Source organism: Cucurbitaria berberidis, assembly GCF_010015615.1.
Source record: "Cucurbitaria berberidis CBS 394.84 unplaced genomic scaffold K460scaffold_1, whole genome shotgun sequence".
NCBI lineage: Eukaryota > Fungi > Ascomycota > Dothideomycetes > Pleosporales > Cucurbitariaceae > Cucurbitaria > Cucurbitaria berberidis.
Window position 1 is genome coordinate 5454135 of NW_024468935.1, and position 17359 is coordinate 5471493.

The 17359-nt window shown below is 51.9% G+C and overlaps 8 protein-coding genes across 8 annotated transcripts; 4 read left to right on the top strand and 4 right to left on the bottom strand.

Annotated features, from left to right (window-relative positions):
* Window positions 1-228: 228 nt before the first annotated feature.
* Window positions 229-2316, top strand: K460DRAFT_382935 (DUF1479-domain-containing protein). The gene is made up of 2 exons (XM_040935430.1): window positions 229-974; window positions 1024-2316. The coding sequence occupies exons 1-2, from the start codon at window positions 524-526 to the stop codon at window positions 2100-2102; spliced, it is 1530 nt and encodes a 509-aa protein (XP_040794101.1). The 5' UTR covers window positions 229-523; the 3' UTR covers window positions 2103-2316.
* Window positions 2275-3835, bottom strand: K460DRAFT_324516 (carbohydrate-binding module family 35 protein; the record flags this gene model as incomplete). The annotated part of the gene is made up of 3 exons (XM_040930571.1): window positions 2275-3029; window positions 3080-3434; window positions 3485-3835. 3 exons carry the CDS (start codon window positions 3833-3835, stop codon window positions 2275-2277), a joined length of 1461 nt encoding a protein of 486 aa, XP_040794102.1.
* Window positions 3836-4876: 1041 nt separating this feature from the next.
* On the bottom strand, window positions 4877-6209 carry K460DRAFT_401557 (uncharacterized protein; the record flags this gene model as incomplete). The annotated part of the gene is made up of 3 exons (XM_040936428.1): window positions 4877-5025; window positions 5080-5639; window positions 5701-6209. 3 exons carry the CDS (start codon window positions 6207-6209, stop codon window positions 4877-4879), a joined length of 1218 nt encoding a protein of 405 aa, XP_040794103.1.
* Window positions 6210-7090: 881 nt separating this feature from the next.
* K460DRAFT_362295 (uncharacterized protein) lies at window positions 7091-9870 on the top strand. Its single transcript, XM_040932619.1, has one exon. The coding sequence runs from the start codon at window positions 7446-7448 to the stop codon at window positions 9558-9560; it is 2115 nt and encodes a 704-aa protein (XP_040794104.1). The 5' UTR covers window positions 7091-7445; the 3' UTR covers window positions 9561-9870.
* Window positions 9871-9896: 26 nt separating this feature from the next.
* K460DRAFT_391796 (uncharacterized protein) lies at window positions 9897-13014 on the bottom strand (the record flags this gene model as incomplete). The annotated part of the gene is made up of 4 exons (XM_040935845.1): window positions 9897-12358; window positions 12454-12518; window positions 12554-12887; window positions 13000-13014. 4 exons carry the CDS (start codon window positions 13012-13014, stop codon window positions 10268-10270), a joined length of 2505 nt encoding a protein of 834 aa, XP_040794105.1. The 3' UTR covers window positions 9897-10267.
* On the top strand, window positions 12906-14217 carry K460DRAFT_36927 (uncharacterized protein). Its single transcript, XM_040933928.1, has 2 exons — window positions 12906-14094; window positions 14149-14217. The coding sequence occupies exon 1, from the start codon at window positions 13129-13131 to the stop codon at window positions 13786-13788; it is 660 nt and encodes a 219-aa protein (XP_040794106.1). The 5' UTR covers window positions 12906-13128; the 3' UTR covers window positions 13789-14094; window positions 14149-14217.
* On the top strand, window positions 14039-15487 carry K460DRAFT_401560 (uncharacterized protein; the record flags this gene model as incomplete). The annotated part of the gene is made up of 3 exons (XM_040936429.1): window positions 14039-14177; window positions 14226-14415; window positions 15019-15487. 3 exons carry the CDS (start codon window positions 14039-14041, stop codon window positions 15485-15487), a joined length of 798 nt encoding a protein of 265 aa, XP_040794107.1.
* Window positions 15488-15499: 12 nt separating this feature from the next.
* K460DRAFT_362297 (Metallo-dependent hydrolase) lies at window positions 15500-17319 on the bottom strand. Its single transcript, XM_040932620.1, has 2 exons — window positions 16446-17319; window positions 15500-16390 (listed from the first exon to the last, which is right to left on the bottom strand). The coding sequence occupies exons 1-2, from the start codon at window positions 17287-17289 to the stop codon at window positions 15669-15671; spliced, it is 1566 nt and encodes a 521-aa protein (XP_040794108.1). The 5' UTR covers window positions 17290-17319; the 3' UTR covers window positions 15500-15668.
* Window positions 17320-17359: the final 40 nt, after the last annotated feature.

Below are 17359 nucleotides of genomic sequence, written 5' to 3' on the forward strand. Positions count from 1 at the left end.
TGGCTTCACAGCGACCAAGGCGGTCAGTGGTACTACGGGCCGTCGATTCAGCCTGCCCTTTAACCCGTGCTGGGCGTGACGGAGAGCTGCTGGGCGGCTACGAGGTGCGGAGTGAGGTGGTGCGGTGGGGGTACAAGGCAAGAACAGGCGAGCTCTCTCCATCCGCAAGCAATTGTGTCCATGGCCAAACCCTTGTACGGGACTCCTACTTTGCTCATTCGTGAGTGTCGGAGCTGATGACATTCTTCAATGGCAAGCGTCGGAAAGGTTGCTTCTGCTGCTTTGGCAATTGCGGGGATTGAACATGCATAGAGCAGCTGACAAGTCGCGCTATACTTTGTTGGGAGGAGTATCCGATTACACTTCTGCCCCTCTTGACTGGAGCTTCAATTGCTCTGTCGGAACCTCTCGAGACGATTCGGCGCAATAGAGGATAAGTAATGGACGGGTGCTGGGAGTTAGTTGGAAGGCCATGTTGAAGCATTGACCCGAAACTGGACACAATCTTCGAGCTTCTTCCACCATGCTGCTTTCCGCACTTCGAACCATCCCATCTCCATCGAGACGCGTCGCGACACAGCTCCGCACGGCAGCCACAGCAACACAAGCCCAGAAGCGCGCAGGCGACATCTCAGATGCATTCGCGTCGCTCTCTGGGCAGAAGTTCGAGCCCCTCACCCAAGAGTATGCCGACCTCAAAGGTCGCCTGATCCGAGGTCACGAAGGCGAGGTACGAGAGTCTTGGGAAAGGCTACTTCGGCATCTACGGGAAGAAATCCCGCTCATTGTGGAGCAAGGCAGCAAGGTCATTCCCGAGATCGACTTCAAACACCTCGACAACGCACCCGAGACCTTTAGCAATCAGCTGAGGAAGCGAGGCGTTGCCGTCGTGAGGGGCGTCATTCCAGAGCAGGAAGCGCTACAATGGAAGGAAGAGCTACGAGAGTACATCCGGCAAAATCCTCAAACAAAGGGTATGACCTTCGTGATCTGGGAAAGTCACCATAGCTGACCAATGTGTAGCCTTTCCGGCCGACAATCCTCAAGTTTTTGAGTTGTATTGGTCACGAATCCAGCTTCTCGCACGCGGGAACCCCAACCTTCTGAAAACCCATCGCTTCCTCATGTCATACTGGCACTCCACAAATCCTCACGTTCCTCTGTCCACCCAGCATCCGATCAGTTATGCCGACCGTCTGCGCATGCGCCTGCCCGGCGACGCCAAATTCGCCTTGGGACCACATGTCGACGGCGGGAGCGTAGAACGCTGGGATGAGCAAGGATACGGGCTGGGCAAGGTATACGATTCAGTGTGGAAGGGGAAATGGGAAGACTTTGATCCTTGGGAGGCCAGCTGCCGTCTGTCCGTGGTATCAGACCTCCATCAGGGTGTAGGAGCTTGCAGCGCGTTTCGCATGTTCCAGGGCTGGCTGTCGCTGAGCACTACTGGGCCATTCGAGGGCACGTTGCTCGTGAACCCACTCCTCGCAAAGGCAACAGCATACTACCTTTTGCGCCCATTCTTCTCCCCGAAACGAGGTGTCGATCCTGGTGCGCAAACCGCGTCTGAAGCTGTTACCAACTCAGCCGATTTCCTTGCCTCGGACAATTGGGAAATGGATACCACACCATCTCCATGGGTCCATGGCGCGACGCCTGGACGCGGACAGGAACTCTCCCACCTGCTTCATCCGCACCTCAACCTGCAGAAATCCATGATCCATATGCCAACAGTCAGGCCTGGAGACTATGTAGCCTGGCACTGCGACACAATCCATGCCGTGGACAAGACGCATGCCGGCAAGTCGGACTCCAGTGTGTTGTACATACCAGCCTGCCCGATGACAGAAGACAATGCAAATTACCTCATCCGCCAGCGAAAGAGCTTCGTCAATGGAACACCAAGTCCTGACTTTGGCGGCGGTGTGGGCGAGAGCGAGCATGTCGGGCGTATCAAGGCTGAAGACATGCCTGGATTAGTCGGTGATGAGGGCTGCAGAGCAATGGGTCTCCAAGAATGGGACAGCGATGCTGCCGGCCTGAACCCAGCCGAGAGAGTGATCTTGGATAGGGCGAACAAGCTTCTGGGGTTTTATGATTAAATGTTTGATTATCGCCTGGCGCGTGGAGCCCTTTTATTTATTACAACTCAGTCATATCAAAATGGAACCAGATGTCTACGTCAGCTTTGATAGTACACGAACACAGGAAGATATACGATGTAGTCAAGGTGTTTATCCATTGCACAATACATTATTTCAATTATCATGGACTCTACTTCTCAGGGTCGAATACAACGATCTTATCAATATCCGCACCCTTGACATCCTTCCCATTATTCAGTCCTCCAATCGTAATCGTGTTGTTGCGACCCTTCTCAAGCTTCAACTGCAAAGGCGTGCTCAAGATAATGCCCTTGTGCGTATCTCTCTGGTACAGTGTCTCCAGCTCTTCCACCTTATTATTGACAATGACGCTCGAGATGCGACGCAGTTGCCACGTTCCGTTGATGCGATCAGGCGATCCGCCAGGCTGGTCGCCGAAGCCCATATCATCCGTGTTCTGGTAGTAAAACGACACCCATTGCGGCTTTCCGCTGCCTTCGATGCCAGAGAAGGTGACTTTGCTGTCGTTGCCGTAGATGCCCGTAACGATGACTCCGTGACTGCCGAATGTGGCTTCTTGCTTGAAGGCGTTGCCTGTGGTCGTGGCATCTTTACCGTAGTAGGATTTCCCTTTGATGGGTGTGACCTCCCCGGTCTTGACGTCTAGGTCGTAGACATCGTGCCAGTTCACTTCGAGAGACTTCTTCTTCTCGTTGATGTCAACGGGTAACCAGATGTAACGCGACTCCCACAATGAGATGGAGTCCCACTGATCACCCAAATACAGATGTGTGGTTTTCTTGGTGCCGTTGATTCGAAGCGAGAAGCCGGATTGCGAGTTGAAAGTACGTGTGTTCAGTGGAGAGACGATAAAGGGTTGCGACCATGGTCCGCTGAGTGAGTCGGCGCGGAAAGCAACGACATCTGCTCTTCGTTAGTAATGAACTAAAGTTTGCATGGCAAAAGCGACTCACTATTGGGCCTGTATCCCGTCTTGTGGGACATGAGAGCAAAGTAGCTCTTGTCTGTCTGAATGATCGTAGGCGCCTCAAGATCATACTTGTCGAATCGATGTACGACTTTGTCAAGCCCCGTGATGTTCTCGTTGAAGGAGGTGAAGTAAACATCGCGTCCGTCTCTGCGATCGCCGTTTGAGTATAGCGAATATGCCCGCCCATCTTTGTAGTCGACAAAAAGACCAAAGTCCTGCGACCAGTTTCCAAGAGGGGAGATGGCATCGACGAAGCTGTACGGCCCCGTGATGTTGTCTGCTTGAGCGAACCCTTGGAGAAGTTCACCGTAAGTGGAATTGTCGGCGTGCCACCACATCTACTGCACGGTCAGTGAAGCTGCTCGAAATGCCGCTATGAGTTTCTTACATGATACTTTCCAGTGCCCTTGCTGTACACTACTTTTGGCCGTTGAATGATGTCATGCTTAGAGATGTAAGGGTGTCCCTCAATTGGATTCAATGCTTGCCCATGGTGTTCCCACGTTGCAAGATCATCGGAGCTGTAGACACTGACACCACCGCCTTCCACCTGGCCCTCTATCTTGTACTCCCCGAACAAGAAGAACTTGCCCGTTTCCTGGTCCACAGTGACGCCACCAGCATGTGCGTTCACTAAATTACCCGCGGTATCTCTCCAGCGCGCGCCAGGAACAATCCATTTGGCGGAGACAGTCGCTGTAGCTAGCAGCAGCTGTGATGTAAGCGCAAGAAGCCCCATTGTGCAGTGTTCAGCAAACGAAATGCGTAAGCAAACATTTTTTCCATCATGGCTATAGCAACTCATATAGCCGGACGCATCTACATGGATATTTACCAGCCAAGACTGCACCGGGACTCATTCGCCCGAACTTTCAGGAACAACGGCCTGGCATATGGTGATGCGGGGCTCCACGTCTCCTTCCGGATATGATCATCATAATTCTCCAGGTTTTATGGCGACGCTAGAACCGCTTTCTGGTCTGGTGGATTCGGGACTCGGAAAAACCAACATGTCATGCAGTTTGCCAAAAATGAGGGGGCGCGAAAACAATGACGCTTCGCGCGAAGCCTACTAGAAGGAGCAAGTGATCCGGATTTGAGGGACAGTTGTAGTGACGGCGACATGGGCCAAGGTCTTGTGTACAAGATGGCGGCGAAAGCAGTGTTGCGGACGAGAGGCAAGCTTACATAACTCCAGCGGCGCCACCGCTCGCCAGCAAGATGCCTTGTCATCCTTCTTGATCGTCCACGACATCTACCATTCGAACCACTGAAGGGCGGTTGAGTAACCTGCAATTTTTCTCGGGTATCGCGTAGTTATTGCAACTCTTCAATCTCGCCTTACACTTAAATTGAACACATCTTATGCTTAATATATGAGCTACTGTGAGCGTAGATGAAGTCTTTCTTACCTGCCCGGTCTTGTAGAGGATGAAGATGTTAGTAATAAAGACTCCCGTCAGATGGACACACATGAAGGGCGTATAAGCTTATAGCATGAGAATTCTACTTTCGAGACTCGACCGTACAGGAAATGCAATAAAATGCAACATTGACAAAGGAAAACCGTCTAAAAAGGTCATTAGTTAAAAAAAATAGTGAACAATCGGACGGCTTCTCTTGCCCCGTGCCTCTTTCATTATGCCAGACCACCTTGGTCCTGTACTCGACGAAAGCTGGAACCCCCCATTCCAGATACTCCTTGCTAAACGAATGGATATCTAAAACAATGCTGTGACGCTAGATAATGATATGCAACAACTCGACATGACGAAACTGATTATAGGGCCGGCGTCCAGTTCTTGTACAGACACGAGCAAAGAGTTCCCGCTTCTTGCGCCTTGAGGCTACCGGTGACCGACTCACCAGAAGACTTCTTGCAGGACGGTACGTTTTCACCACCGGCTACTGACTGTTCGACGCGTACAGCTATGACTCGTTAGCTTCTCCGTCTTCCGTTCGAATTTTCCGTAGTGAACTTACCATAAGGCCAGACATTGCTAGTAGCCCCGCTGACTGCTATCGTGTCCGCTGGGAATGTCCTGTGCATCTTCGTGTACAGAGACCCCTGCAGAGTCGTCGACCCGAAGGCACAAGCAAAGTCACCCTTCTCCTTTCCCAGGCTTCCTGTCATGTTGACCGTCTTCGACCGACTGAACTGGAATCGATATCGTTCTTGATCCTTCCCTGCATCTAATAACTGCAGTTTCTCGTTCTGAAAGGTAGTGCCGAATGTGCTGTCTTGCCCTTTCGAGGAAATCTTATAGGAGCCTGCGGACCCGGTGATTTCCCAATTCAGGACTGTGAGGGCCTTTTGTGGGTCGGTATAGTAGTTGGTGAAGGGGGCGCATGTCCATGTGTCAGGGTTCGCAGTGCAGCCTGTGTTTACAGTGTCGAGGAACGTAACGAGGGAGTAGGAGCCAACTGGGAAGTTAGATGGAATAGCAGAAGGCGTGAGAGTGGACGTCGGTGACAGAGGCGGCGCATCAGTTTGGGTACTGGTGCTGCTGTCACTAGTCGCAGTCGCAGTTGCGGGTGTACTGCTGTGTCGCATGTTAGCCTCCTTGAAGTTCCTTTATAAGAGGCAAGTGGGTGTCGTCTTACCTGCCTGAGGACTTCTTCTTCTTCAACCCCACAGCGAGTCCAACCGCTAGGGCTATGATCAGTGCAGCGACCATAGCGCCAATGATAGCCAGTCTTTTCCACCCCCAACCTGCAATCCCCCTGCGCCTCCGTTTTCTTATTTGTTCAAAGTTCTCTGCTTCCTTGTCGCTCCACACACTGACGCTAAGATTACTGCCATTAGGTGTGCGATCCTCACTGCTCTCCCTTGGCGTCTCGCCCAGCCTACCACCCGTCAATACCGAGACCATGCCATGCTTCCTCGTGCTTTTATGTCCATGCTGTACCGGGCCAATGTGTTGATGTGTTGGGTCGTTGCAGTAGGTACTAGTAGTGGTAACGTTGATCTTGCTCGTGGCGGAAGGCTTGGATCGCGTCGCGTCGAGTATTGTGGAGAGGCGCTGGCCGGCAGGTGTCGATATACGTTTTGCAGGACGGTCATCCCCGACGGATTGGTGGATTTTCGACCGCTTGGAACGAAGAAAGTCCATTGTCGATGACGTTGATGGGTATACTCGAGGTTATATTACGTGGTGATAGCTCGAGGGTGCGCTGCAAGGTGCAGTCCTCTGCTCGTTCCTTTAGCTCCTTCTCATGCTCAGTGGTCGTTCTGTGCCTGCTCTCCCAATTCGCTTCTCGCTATGCCGTTGTCATGCACTTCGAGGCCAGTAGATGAACGATGAGAGGGAACGAAAGGTTTGAACAGTATAGCTAGGTGAAGAGACCACACGAGGAGCTTGTCACCCTCCCCGGGCGAGAAGCTCACTCCACTGCAGCTCAGACCTCCTCACAAGCTAAAGAAAGTTTGTGAGACATGAAAATGGTTAGAAGCCTGCAGCACGTGTATAGGAGCACATGGCGCAAGGCGTTCCATCACACGCCATCTTCCATTGCGGGATGGGGAATGGCCTGATCCAGTCTAGACGACCAACCTGTCAGCACTCTAAACGCCCATTACTCGTAGCGATGAGACTTGTGGGTGCTGCACGGAGCTGGTTCGGGAACGGGTGCGCCAGGACTATTGTTCATCGCGCGCCGGAGGCTTCCTGTTGGGGACAGCACAGCCCTCGCGCATGAGGATGATGACCGTCGCAGGACGTGTTCGTCAATACTAGTTTAGATTCACCTTACTTCAAGGGGAGATGAAGAAACTTGAAGACAAAAGACTCCAGCTTCGCGCTGTGGTTTGCCCATGACCACAATCATCAGGGGCTCACGACTCGCTAGCCGTGTTCCTGCATTAAGGTTGCGCAGGGATCAGGCGAGAAGACCTTGCCGCATTGGTAGAGGCCATGCCAAGGCCATCATCCACCTTTACCTTCACCTTCACTCTAAGAATATGAGGCTCTTGAATGTTCCATGCGCAGTGAATGCTTGCTAAAGACTTCACTTCCCTTCACTAACCATAGAATGTTGCGCTGCCAAGATATTTGATTGCACTGCCAAATGTCTAGACGCGCCAGGCTCACCACGCGTCCTCTTCACCTCGCGCACCACATCCCTTCACGCGTCACAATCTGCGAGCAAACGCGGATCCGTTCACTAATGGGCTCACCTGCTGGCCTTCCGTGACATCTGCGGTTCATTTTCAGTTTGCAATTCAACGGCAATCCTCATCTACCTTGGGCGGTGCCTCCATATATCACGCTCCACTTGCGACCCACGACATCATACGTGATCGTCACAAGCACTTCTGGAACAAGGACTAGGCCTAGCGGAGTTCTCCAATGTCTTTTGTCATTGTGCCGCTGTACGCGGGCTCCGACGGCGATGCAACGCATGTCCCGCCGGCTGGCAATCACGTACAGGTTGACCCCCCAGCGCTGTACCTGGAAAAGATTGGTCAGCAGTGGATGGAGAGTCGCGGAGAAGCACGCCCTGGGGTCAAGTATATCCTCGAGAGATTGCCTACCGGCTATAGCATGTGGCAGCGACCACGTCCCACGAATGCTAAGCTTGTGGACAAGTATCTATATGGGCATCCCAACCACAAAAAGTTTGACTCACCAAATCGCTACTACCCTCATTTCCAACATCTCATGGATAATGGAGGTGACAGTATGGGTTGTCCGTGTACAGTGTGCGCCGGAAGTTCAGGCATACTGCCAAAAAGCTCGTCGAGCAGCGTGCAAATGCACAGCTCAAGCGCAGCATCTTCCCGGCCTCCAACGCCCAGGGTCCCTCAATCTCCACCGCCAATGGCTCCATCCGCGCATGTCAAGGGACGGCCAAAGACTATCAGTGCCGGCCTGGATACCAGTCGCGTTGATGAGGAAGGTACACCAGATGTGTATCGAAACCTGGTGGACAAGCTGCGACGATACACAACAATCGACGAGGTGATCGAGGAACCACTAAGCCCGGACTGGCGAGCCGAACAAGATATCCTCCCAAGCTGGCTCAACAACCTGAGAGAGCGAGAGCAATGGATGCCACGAGTTGGCGATATCGTTCTATACATTCGAGAACTACCAGACAGAGTGAAAATTGTTCGACACGACGTGACTGCAGAGTTACAACTCTACAACGAGCAATCAGAGACTTTCCTTGGTCCACCGCCTTGGGAGGCTGGTCTGGTAGGCGAGGTTCCGAAAGCGGCAACTGTACATGATCTTACAGAGGTCGATTCAAAGACGAGCATTGTCACTTCCGGTGTGCGTGTTGAACCCATACCCGACGCGAACAACGAGGACAAGTCACTGTCGAAGCGACACAAATATGTCTCCTTGCGCCAGATCAGACCGCTAGTGCTTTGGCAGGAGCTTCTACATCATGTACCTCGAGAAAATTGGGACGCTACTGTCGTAAACGCCTTGAGCCTTGCATCCACCTGCTCGTTGATGGGAAAGCATCGCTTTCGCGGGACATGGCCGAACGCTAACATCTACTGTCATGGACTCTACCTTGGCTCAGAACTGCTAGCCGTGGGCGACGCTGTCCGTCTGCTACCAAATTCCAAGTCCGGGCAGCCTGGATGCTCTGAGATCTTGATCATCAAATCTCTCCGTCTCAAATGGTCAAATATGGACATGGCCTCCAACAATGACTATGATGAAGGACGGCCATACGACTCGGCGATTTGGATCTATGGAACTGCGTACACCAACGATCCTACACGCTCCAACAAGGAGTGGCTATCTGAGCAAAACGTCGAACTACCAAAACTAGCACAAGAATATTCATCTTGGTATCCGCTTCACCCATCAAACAAGGAACTTGCGCTCCCTCTCTCCCGCATCTTGGGCCGGCTCTACGAACCCGATGCCATGGCGATCTGGTTGAACTCGGAGCCCGACGACCCGCCAGACCTCGACGTAGGAAGAGAAGGGCTGTTAGAAGCCCGTGCTTTCTCTCGCAAGCGCGACCAACGCATTGCCCAGAACGCCAACGCCACTTGGTATTGGGGTGACAATCGCGCTGACGCTCTAAACCTCCACACCATCAACGGGCTCGAGGTCGCAAAGTACGATCGGGAGCGGGACGTCAGGCAGTGGCGCAAGGACATCAAACTCATTGAGGGAATGAACGACAAGGCCACCGCAACTATGAAGCCCGAGGCATCCACTAGTGCCGGCGGAAGGGGATTGAGAAGTTTCATGGCACCTGGAACCGCGTCACTACCCGTCAGGACACACTCAACAGGCGAAGCTAGCGATCTTAGCAGCAGCACAGTCGGTGGCACGTCGTCTAGCGAGGGTAAAAGCCCAGCTCCGGGGAAAAAGAAACGCCGTGTCTTCTACTTGAGCGAAGATGAAGATGAGATTCGACACAACACGAAGGTCGTCGATGAAGCGTCGGGTACTCCGAAAAAGAAGGCGAAGGTTATGGTCGTTATTGACTAAGTTTCGAGCGTCTGCAATTGAGCACAGAAGCGTGCATACAATGACGACGAATGAAGGTGTTATATCGAAGATGGGAATGCTACTGCTGCGATCACGCAGCGACATATAAAGACTTATGAGGAACATGTTTATGGGCGCATCATATGCTATTGAGCTGAATGCTCCAAAGTGGCAGTTGCTTGGGCTTGTGTCCCACATCCGCTTCCCTGCGATATCATGGACAGGCATATTGCAGGTCCTTCACGATTGCTGAACTGATTCAGCGATATAATATCCATTAAAAATATAGAAGAAAAAAATCGACTGCCAAAAAAATTAATACCTAGATGCCAAAAGTGCGTGTTAAATTAATGTGATAAGATTGATTAATGCCATTCTATTCAACTGCCGTACATAAAAGACTACCATCTGTTATAGCGTCTGTGTCTGTCTGTGGGTATCAACTTCCAATGCATAGAAAAAAGAAAAGCGCGCTCCGAATTCAATTCTAGGACCTTTTCCCCCAATTCCCAGACCCAAATCCAAACCCCATGCTAACCAAACGAAGTCATTACGGGCGTACTTCATGCCTAATCGATCTAGGTATCCAACGCCAAAAAATATGCAGTCTATGTTCATGAAAAAAAGCGAGAGCGAAACCAAACAACAGTATGAAAACATAACGAGATATATGATGATAGAAATATCAAGGACTAGAGGATGTAGGATTATGTAGAAGACGCCTCTGCAAGCGCTTCACAAAGGGCATCAGCATCGTAATCGTGCACCACGACCTTGGTAGGTGTCTCCGGGATGTCGAAGAAGCCCCGGATCGGGCCATTCTGGTTGACGCCCGACGGTCTGAGCTTCGATTTGTCAACAGTCTTTTTCGCCGTGTCCGGCGTACCGGTCGCTGTGCCCTGACTAGACTGCGTTTGCTGACTGTTCGAAGATGTGGGACGCGGTGGTTCGGGAGCAGGTGCAGGCGCAGCGCCCCATTTGCCAAAGACCCAACCTCCTACTTTTTTGCCTATGCCGATGCCCGTGCTTGAGGAAGTGGGTGGGCCATCGCTCTTTCGAGGGCCTCGCTTCTGGTTGGCGATGCTGGAGTATAAGAGTGAGCGATTGAGGGTGCTGCTATCACTGGTCTTTTTCGACAGATTTCCGTGGGCGGTAGCAGTCCATGGTGTGAGCTCGGGGCCTACAGAACCCGCGCCACCTGGTGTTGAAAAGCGTGGAGAAGAAGAGTAAAGTAACTGTGAAGGTCGGGACTGCAGCGTGTGTATATCCATTCCAGATACGGAGATGAGAGACTCGTGAGATGCGTGTCGGCGAAGAGGAGTGCGCATTTGCGTTAGAGGCGAAACAAAATCATCTGGTTCGGGCTCTTCAGGCGAGGGTAATGGAGTGTCTTCACTTTCCTCGGGGATCGCTGCTTGAGGTTCGGGCTTAATCAGAGGCGAAAGTGTGAAGATATCGTTCGAGAACGAATTGGAAGGGCTGACGGCTGATATGATGGCTGTGGCCGGACTGCTCTTAGCCATCAGAGAGATTGGCGTACTCGCACTACGAATCGTCGACAGACTAGGCGGCTTCAGGTGATGAGATCTTCGGCGCCGGTGCTTCTGGGTACGGTCTTGGTCGGAACTGTAATCGTTCAACCGCGTCGGACCAAACATGGGAGAGTGAAGATCGATGGAGTCTGGAGGACTACTTGGCCGTGACGAGTCGTAGGCTGCATCACTGAAGACGCGATCGTAAATGGAGCCACGGTGGCTCTCGGACACGGGTGAACCTGGATAAGAGCCTGGAGCCAAGGTGGACGCTTGAGACATGCGATGGGAGTTGGGTACAGTGGCAGCAGTTTGGTCTAGTAAGGTTGCCGTGGAGGATCGATCAAGAGACGGAGGTGGATCAAAGTGAGTAGGCGTGAGGCTGAAGCGTTTCTTCTTGGGACGTCGTGGAGCTTGTGGCTTTGGTAGGTTCTTGCTGATCTTTGGGCCATGGTAGTGGTGGTGGATATGCAGCTCTTGGTTTGATATTGCTTCCGATTCCATTGCTAGCTCCTTTTGTAATGTCGTAGCAGGCGTATCTTCAGCTGGTGGTGTCGATAGCGGTTGATGTACCGTCAGTTGATCTCGTAGGCGCTCCACCTCTTCATTTGAGGTCATTAACATGTCCCTGAGCTCCACGATGCCGTGTTGCAGATTTGCGTTATCGAGCAGGATGTCCTTAACAAAGTGCGAAACAACGTTGGTGGTACCCTTGTCATGGCCTGCTTTTGCCTTTAGTCTGTCTGCAGCCGTGTTCAGCTCGCCCTCGACAGCCATTCTGCGCTCCATGCGTGCCACAACTTCGACATGGCGCTTCCGCTCTTCGCGCGCTTCCTTTTCAATGCGATCAATCTGGTCCTGCAGATCTCCTATGGTCCTCTCTGCCATCTTCCACCGCTGTATGGCTGTACGCTCGTCGACTAGCTTTGCGTCCAGATTGCTCTGTAGCTGCGACTGCTCCCTTTCGAGGTCCAGCAACTGCTTCTCCAACATCTGCGTCTGCGCCGCTAGCGAGCTCAAGCGTTCTAATTCCTCCTCGGTCGATCGAAGCGTGTCGGTTAAGGCGTGAATATGGGCATCGGAATTAAGGACGGCGTCATTCAGATACTCCAGCCGGTCCAAGAGGTCGCGGTTCGCCTTGATGGTCTGGGCATTCTTTGCCTCGAGGTCCAGCTTCTCCTTCTCCAGCGTCTCGATGGTTGTAACCATCTGCTTGCGTTCTCGCTCCGAGTCGGCGACGTAGGCTTCATGGCGAACGAGGAGGGCCTGTAGCGCAAACGTCAGCGGCATAGCGCAAAGGCGAGGGTAGTTGCTAAGTGGTAGTGCAGCTACATGTGGACAGCAGTGAATGGGACACATACTTGGCCCAGCTGTGCAGCCCTGGACACGTCGCGCTCGAGTCCCTCGAGGAGTTTCCCATTGTGAGCTAGAAACGCGCAGCCGGGGCTCCCACAGCAACACCTGGGGCTTGGAATGCTGCTGCTCTCCATGTTTCCTGCCCCTCGCTTGCGTAAACAGGCCCGTTGGCCGTCTTGCCCTTGAGAGGGAATAGTAAATGAGAGATGGCGGCGTAGTTGGCGTTGCTCATGCTTGGAAGGAAGTGCGGCGGGTTAGCTAGGTAGGAGAGCCGACATGTGTGAGTATTTGCGGTGAGGTATGATGCCCTGGCGCGTGTTTCCTTTGTTTCCTTGACCGAGGGCAAGGCTTGGAAGCTAAGCAGGGCGCGCCAGCTCATCCCTGCATGTCGCTGGCCTGCCTTTGGCTTCCCCACTCCAGCCACCGTCTTTTTGCTTCCCTGTTTGCAGTACAGTATCGCTCTCACCACCATCTGACTGACTGTTGGTTTCACATGCACGCCTTGCCCTGTGACGACGCATCTCCCGCCCAGTCACTTGTCCAAGCAGTACCAACGCAATCAGCATGTCGGCGTCAAGGGCCCGAGCGCACCTCTTTTGGGAAGGTGCGAGCTCGCAATTTCATGCCCAAAACAGACAATGTAGTCTTGGCATATAATCAGAACACAACCACAAACAAAAATGGTTGATAGTGCGGACAAAATAGTATATAGAAGCATGAAGGTAACCGTGAATTGTTCCTTGTCCTCCAAGTCCCTGCACAATCCAAATTTCGCCTTCAAATTTCTTCCAATATTAATATCTGCTTCTTCATCCGAATTCGGTTCGAAGGGTACCATGAAGCCTGCCCATCATGTCTCCATGATTCCAAGGAGCTGTAGGATAGTATTTAAGGATCGAAGATACCCAAAGAGCTTAACAACCTCTCCCCGCTTTCAAGGATTACATCAATCAACAAGAACATTCAAGGACTCATCAAAAACATCGCCCTCCTCATCACTAAACGCAAGTCAGCAAGCAAAGAACCCATCGGACCCGTCTTTCAACCTCCTGCAACAGATTCGCGAAGCGCGTCCAGCAGTGCGCTATACTGTTTATGCCGGCGTAGGTTTGATGGCCACGGCAGAATCAACGTTCTGGTTCAACGTCATCAAAGCGAAATACTTCCCATCAGCATCTCAAGACGTAAGAGAGAAGGGCGATGAGTTTTTGGACAACATTAGTAGTGCGGTCAAGGGCTTTAGAAAGGTATGGATGAGGAACTATGGAAGGTACTGTGGCGCGTATTTGTGGGGACTGGGGTACGGAGGACTCGATGGTCTGGAGGACGAGCGGCAATGACGAACGCCCGCATACTGCATATGCGAGGCGAATGTCAGCTTGTCAAAGCAGGTCAGCGTCTGGCAAAGCGGTGGTGCAGGCTACCTTGCCACGGTAGGGCAACGTTGCCCCTCTTTTCAGCCCCAGGCCCTGTCTGTTCGCATAAATTGTCACCATTTCCCTCCAACGTCTGTTGACGAACATCCACTTCTGCTCGAGATATCTTTCCACGACTGTAATATACCTGCTAATTGCTGAATCAAACTTGAGAATGGACTTTCAATTCGATCTACCCGTTTCGTCACCGTTCCTCCAGAACATGCAACTGTTAGCTTCCGCTTCACCTCCCTTTGCCTTCCGCAGCGAGACTAATGCGGACAGCACCACAATGGGGCCGAATGATCTTGACTGTACGTGTTTTGTCTGGAATACGATCCGAGCCTAACGGAACATATAAGGGTACTCAGCCGGCCTGCCCGAATACCAGAGTGACTCGGTACCGGGACCTTTAGGAAGTCTAGATCTTGCGGCTCTCAGTGCAGAATTCCTGGTAGAGCAAACAAACCCCGAGTCGCTATTTCGAGAAATGATCCCGTCAATCAATGACCAGGCTGTCCTTCCAGTCAGCCCTGTGAACTTTGGTAATGAGTAAGTAGCATGATGCCGAACGATAGGAAGAACCCAGGAGCACGGTTTATTAGCCTTCACGGAGATGTGAAACGTTCACCAATATGAAGCCAGTCTTTTGCATACATAAAGGTGATTCATATGCCTGGCCTCAGTGGTATATTTACTGACTGAGTTGCTAGAGTATGGTCAATAAAACTCTCATGTCACCAATGCTGAACAAAACACAGGAAAACCATGACATAACATGACACTACATCCAACGACGGTCTTTACCTCCGGCTCCAAGCTACGATTCTACTCGCCATACCATCTACAGCGGAGATGCGCCGCTAGCCCGGATACCGAAACGCATTGAGACAACGAGCTTCTATATCGTTGACTATACGTGCACGTATGTACTCTTCTACATGAGCACCATGACTTCTTAAGGATCCTTTTTGGCCTCCTCCTTTTGACCTGTTCCTTTCTTTCCCCTGACCACAGCCCGGGCTTTTACCTGGCCAGGACCTACCCTTTTTTTGGCAAGCGAACTAGCTATTTGTAACTCCTCTGCGTTGAGAATCTATTCGCAAGTTTCGAACAAACATCGATAGACAAAAGCTGACTTGAACGGTGGTGTAGGTTCGTTTCCCCGCCGGGTTTCCATGCTACCAGCTCTCCGATGAACACGCAGCGGCTGGACCCTCTCCAGTCGTCAGTATCCCAACATGATACCATCGACTACCTCCACGCTACGAGTCTCGACAACCCGCAAGCCGATATCCTGCGCGCCGCCGCCAATCACGAACATCACAAAGAGTCAAAGCATGTCGTTATCGGCGTCATACTCAGTAATGGCGAGGTTCGCAAAGACCAATACAGATGCTATGATTCTGCGTGCTCTGGTGCTTCTTTTGCTCGCCTCGCTGAGTTGAAGCGTCACCATACAACTCGCCACGGCGGTCACGCAGGCAAGAAGCCTCAATTCTGGTGCCCGATTGACACCTGTGCCAGAAGCAAGAATGGTGGACAAGAGGCATTTCCGAGGAAAGACAAGATGATGGATCACCTGTCGAGAGTACATGCTGATAAGGTGGGTCGAAGTGGCTGAGATGCCAATGTGCGCATATTATGTACGAGTTGAGTTATGGTGGTAGAACTAGGTCTGGCGTTTTATAATGGGTAATGGTAACGGAATTTGATATATTCTTTATCTTGGAGTTGAATCCTAGTACTCTTTATCTCCACATTTCAAAGTACATGCTTGACGAAAGTAACTTCCTTTAAAGCACTCACTCCTCAGGATCGAGATTCTCATCTACGCCAAATTCCTCGACAATCCAAGCACAAAACCTCTCCCATTTGCTCACCCACTCCTTCAACCTCTGTGCTCGGATGCCTTTCCCAAACATGCCGTCCTTGATATCCTGCGTCCACTCTTTCGCGTTGTAGTCGTCAAGACTAGCCCATCTCACACTATTCTCTGCCAGTGACCCTAATCCTTCGAGTCCGAGATTCTCCCAGCCCTGCAGCGCTTGCCAGAAATCGTGCGACATGCCGGATACGCCTTGTCCGAGAATCGTGGGGTCATCGTTACACAGCGAGCATGGGACGCCACGGGCGAGCAGTGCCGGGAGAGGGTGGCTCATGATACTGCCGCAAAGTCTCAATACCTCGTTACTGACCGGACAACTCTCTATCAGAATGCGTTTCTCCTTGACCATATCAATGAGCAGCGGATGCTTGTACAAGCTGAACCCATGACCGATTCTTCTCGTGCCGAGGATTATGGCGTCAAAGAGGTTCTCGTCAGTCGAGTCGCCGTCGCCGAGGGTTTCGCCTGCGTGGAAGAAGAAGGGGATATCGACGCCTTCTTCAGCGCACTTTTTGCGGAACCAGAAGAGTTCTGGGGCGAGGTCGGCGAGCGGGCGGCCAAGGTCTTCTTGTCCGACGAGGTCGTAGCCGGCGATGATTTCGGGGAATTCGAGTTTCATCTCGATGCATTTTTTCATGCCTTTCATGACTTAGCAATTGTCTGTAGACGGGTGGAAATATGAATGATAACATACTCTCAATGACCTCCTTCTTGCCAAACTGTCGGACCGTCGTCCAAATCATCCTCGCTCCCCAAAAGTCCTTACCCTCCTCGGTCTTCTTGAACTTCTCAATCTCATCCGTCATATGCTCTAGCATATTGAACCAATCCTCGTCCCAGTCCGCCTTACCCTGACTTCTATAGGGTGTGTAGAAAGCTGATCGCATGTCAACGTAGTTCACCCCGTCATCAAGCAACTGCTTGCACAACTTGCGGATGAATTTGCGGTAGATGGGCTCGTAGTAGATCAGTGAGCCGAGTATGGGAAAGCAAGATATGAATTTGCGCCAGGCTTCGTTGGGTCCTTCGTGGTGGGAGAGGTGTTCTGAGGCTGTTATTGTGACGCGGGAGCGGACCCATTCTACGAAGCTTTTCTTTCCTCCGTCTGGGAATGCGTCTGCGGCTGTGTTGATTGGTATCGGTGTATTGGCAGCATAAGCGTCACTCCAGATTGAGGAGGTGTCATTCGCGGTCTTTGAGTAGGTGAAGGAGAAGCCAGTCTTTCGCCGTGCTTGCTCGCTGGTGATTGGCCCGTCTGCCCTGACACAGACCCCTTCAGTGTTGAATGCTTCCTCAAGCGCCCAATCGAGATCGACCATTGCCTCCAAATGGCAGTGCAGTAGTGCTCCTTTCGGCATCTTTTTGACAATCTTCCAAAGCTTGCTCTTTTCCATACGCTCCTTGGCTAACGAGAACATCATGCCAGGAAACACGTCGACATGTTCGGTGAGTAGGCTGTCCTCATACTCCTTTGTCCATAGGGTTTGCTGTTCTTCAAAGCGTATTTGGGAGACTATAGCACACGCTTCTTGAGCCATTGGCGAGAGATTTTGCCGGAAGAGATAGTCTGAAGGCTGTCAGACCATTGCGGTGATTCTATTGAGAGTT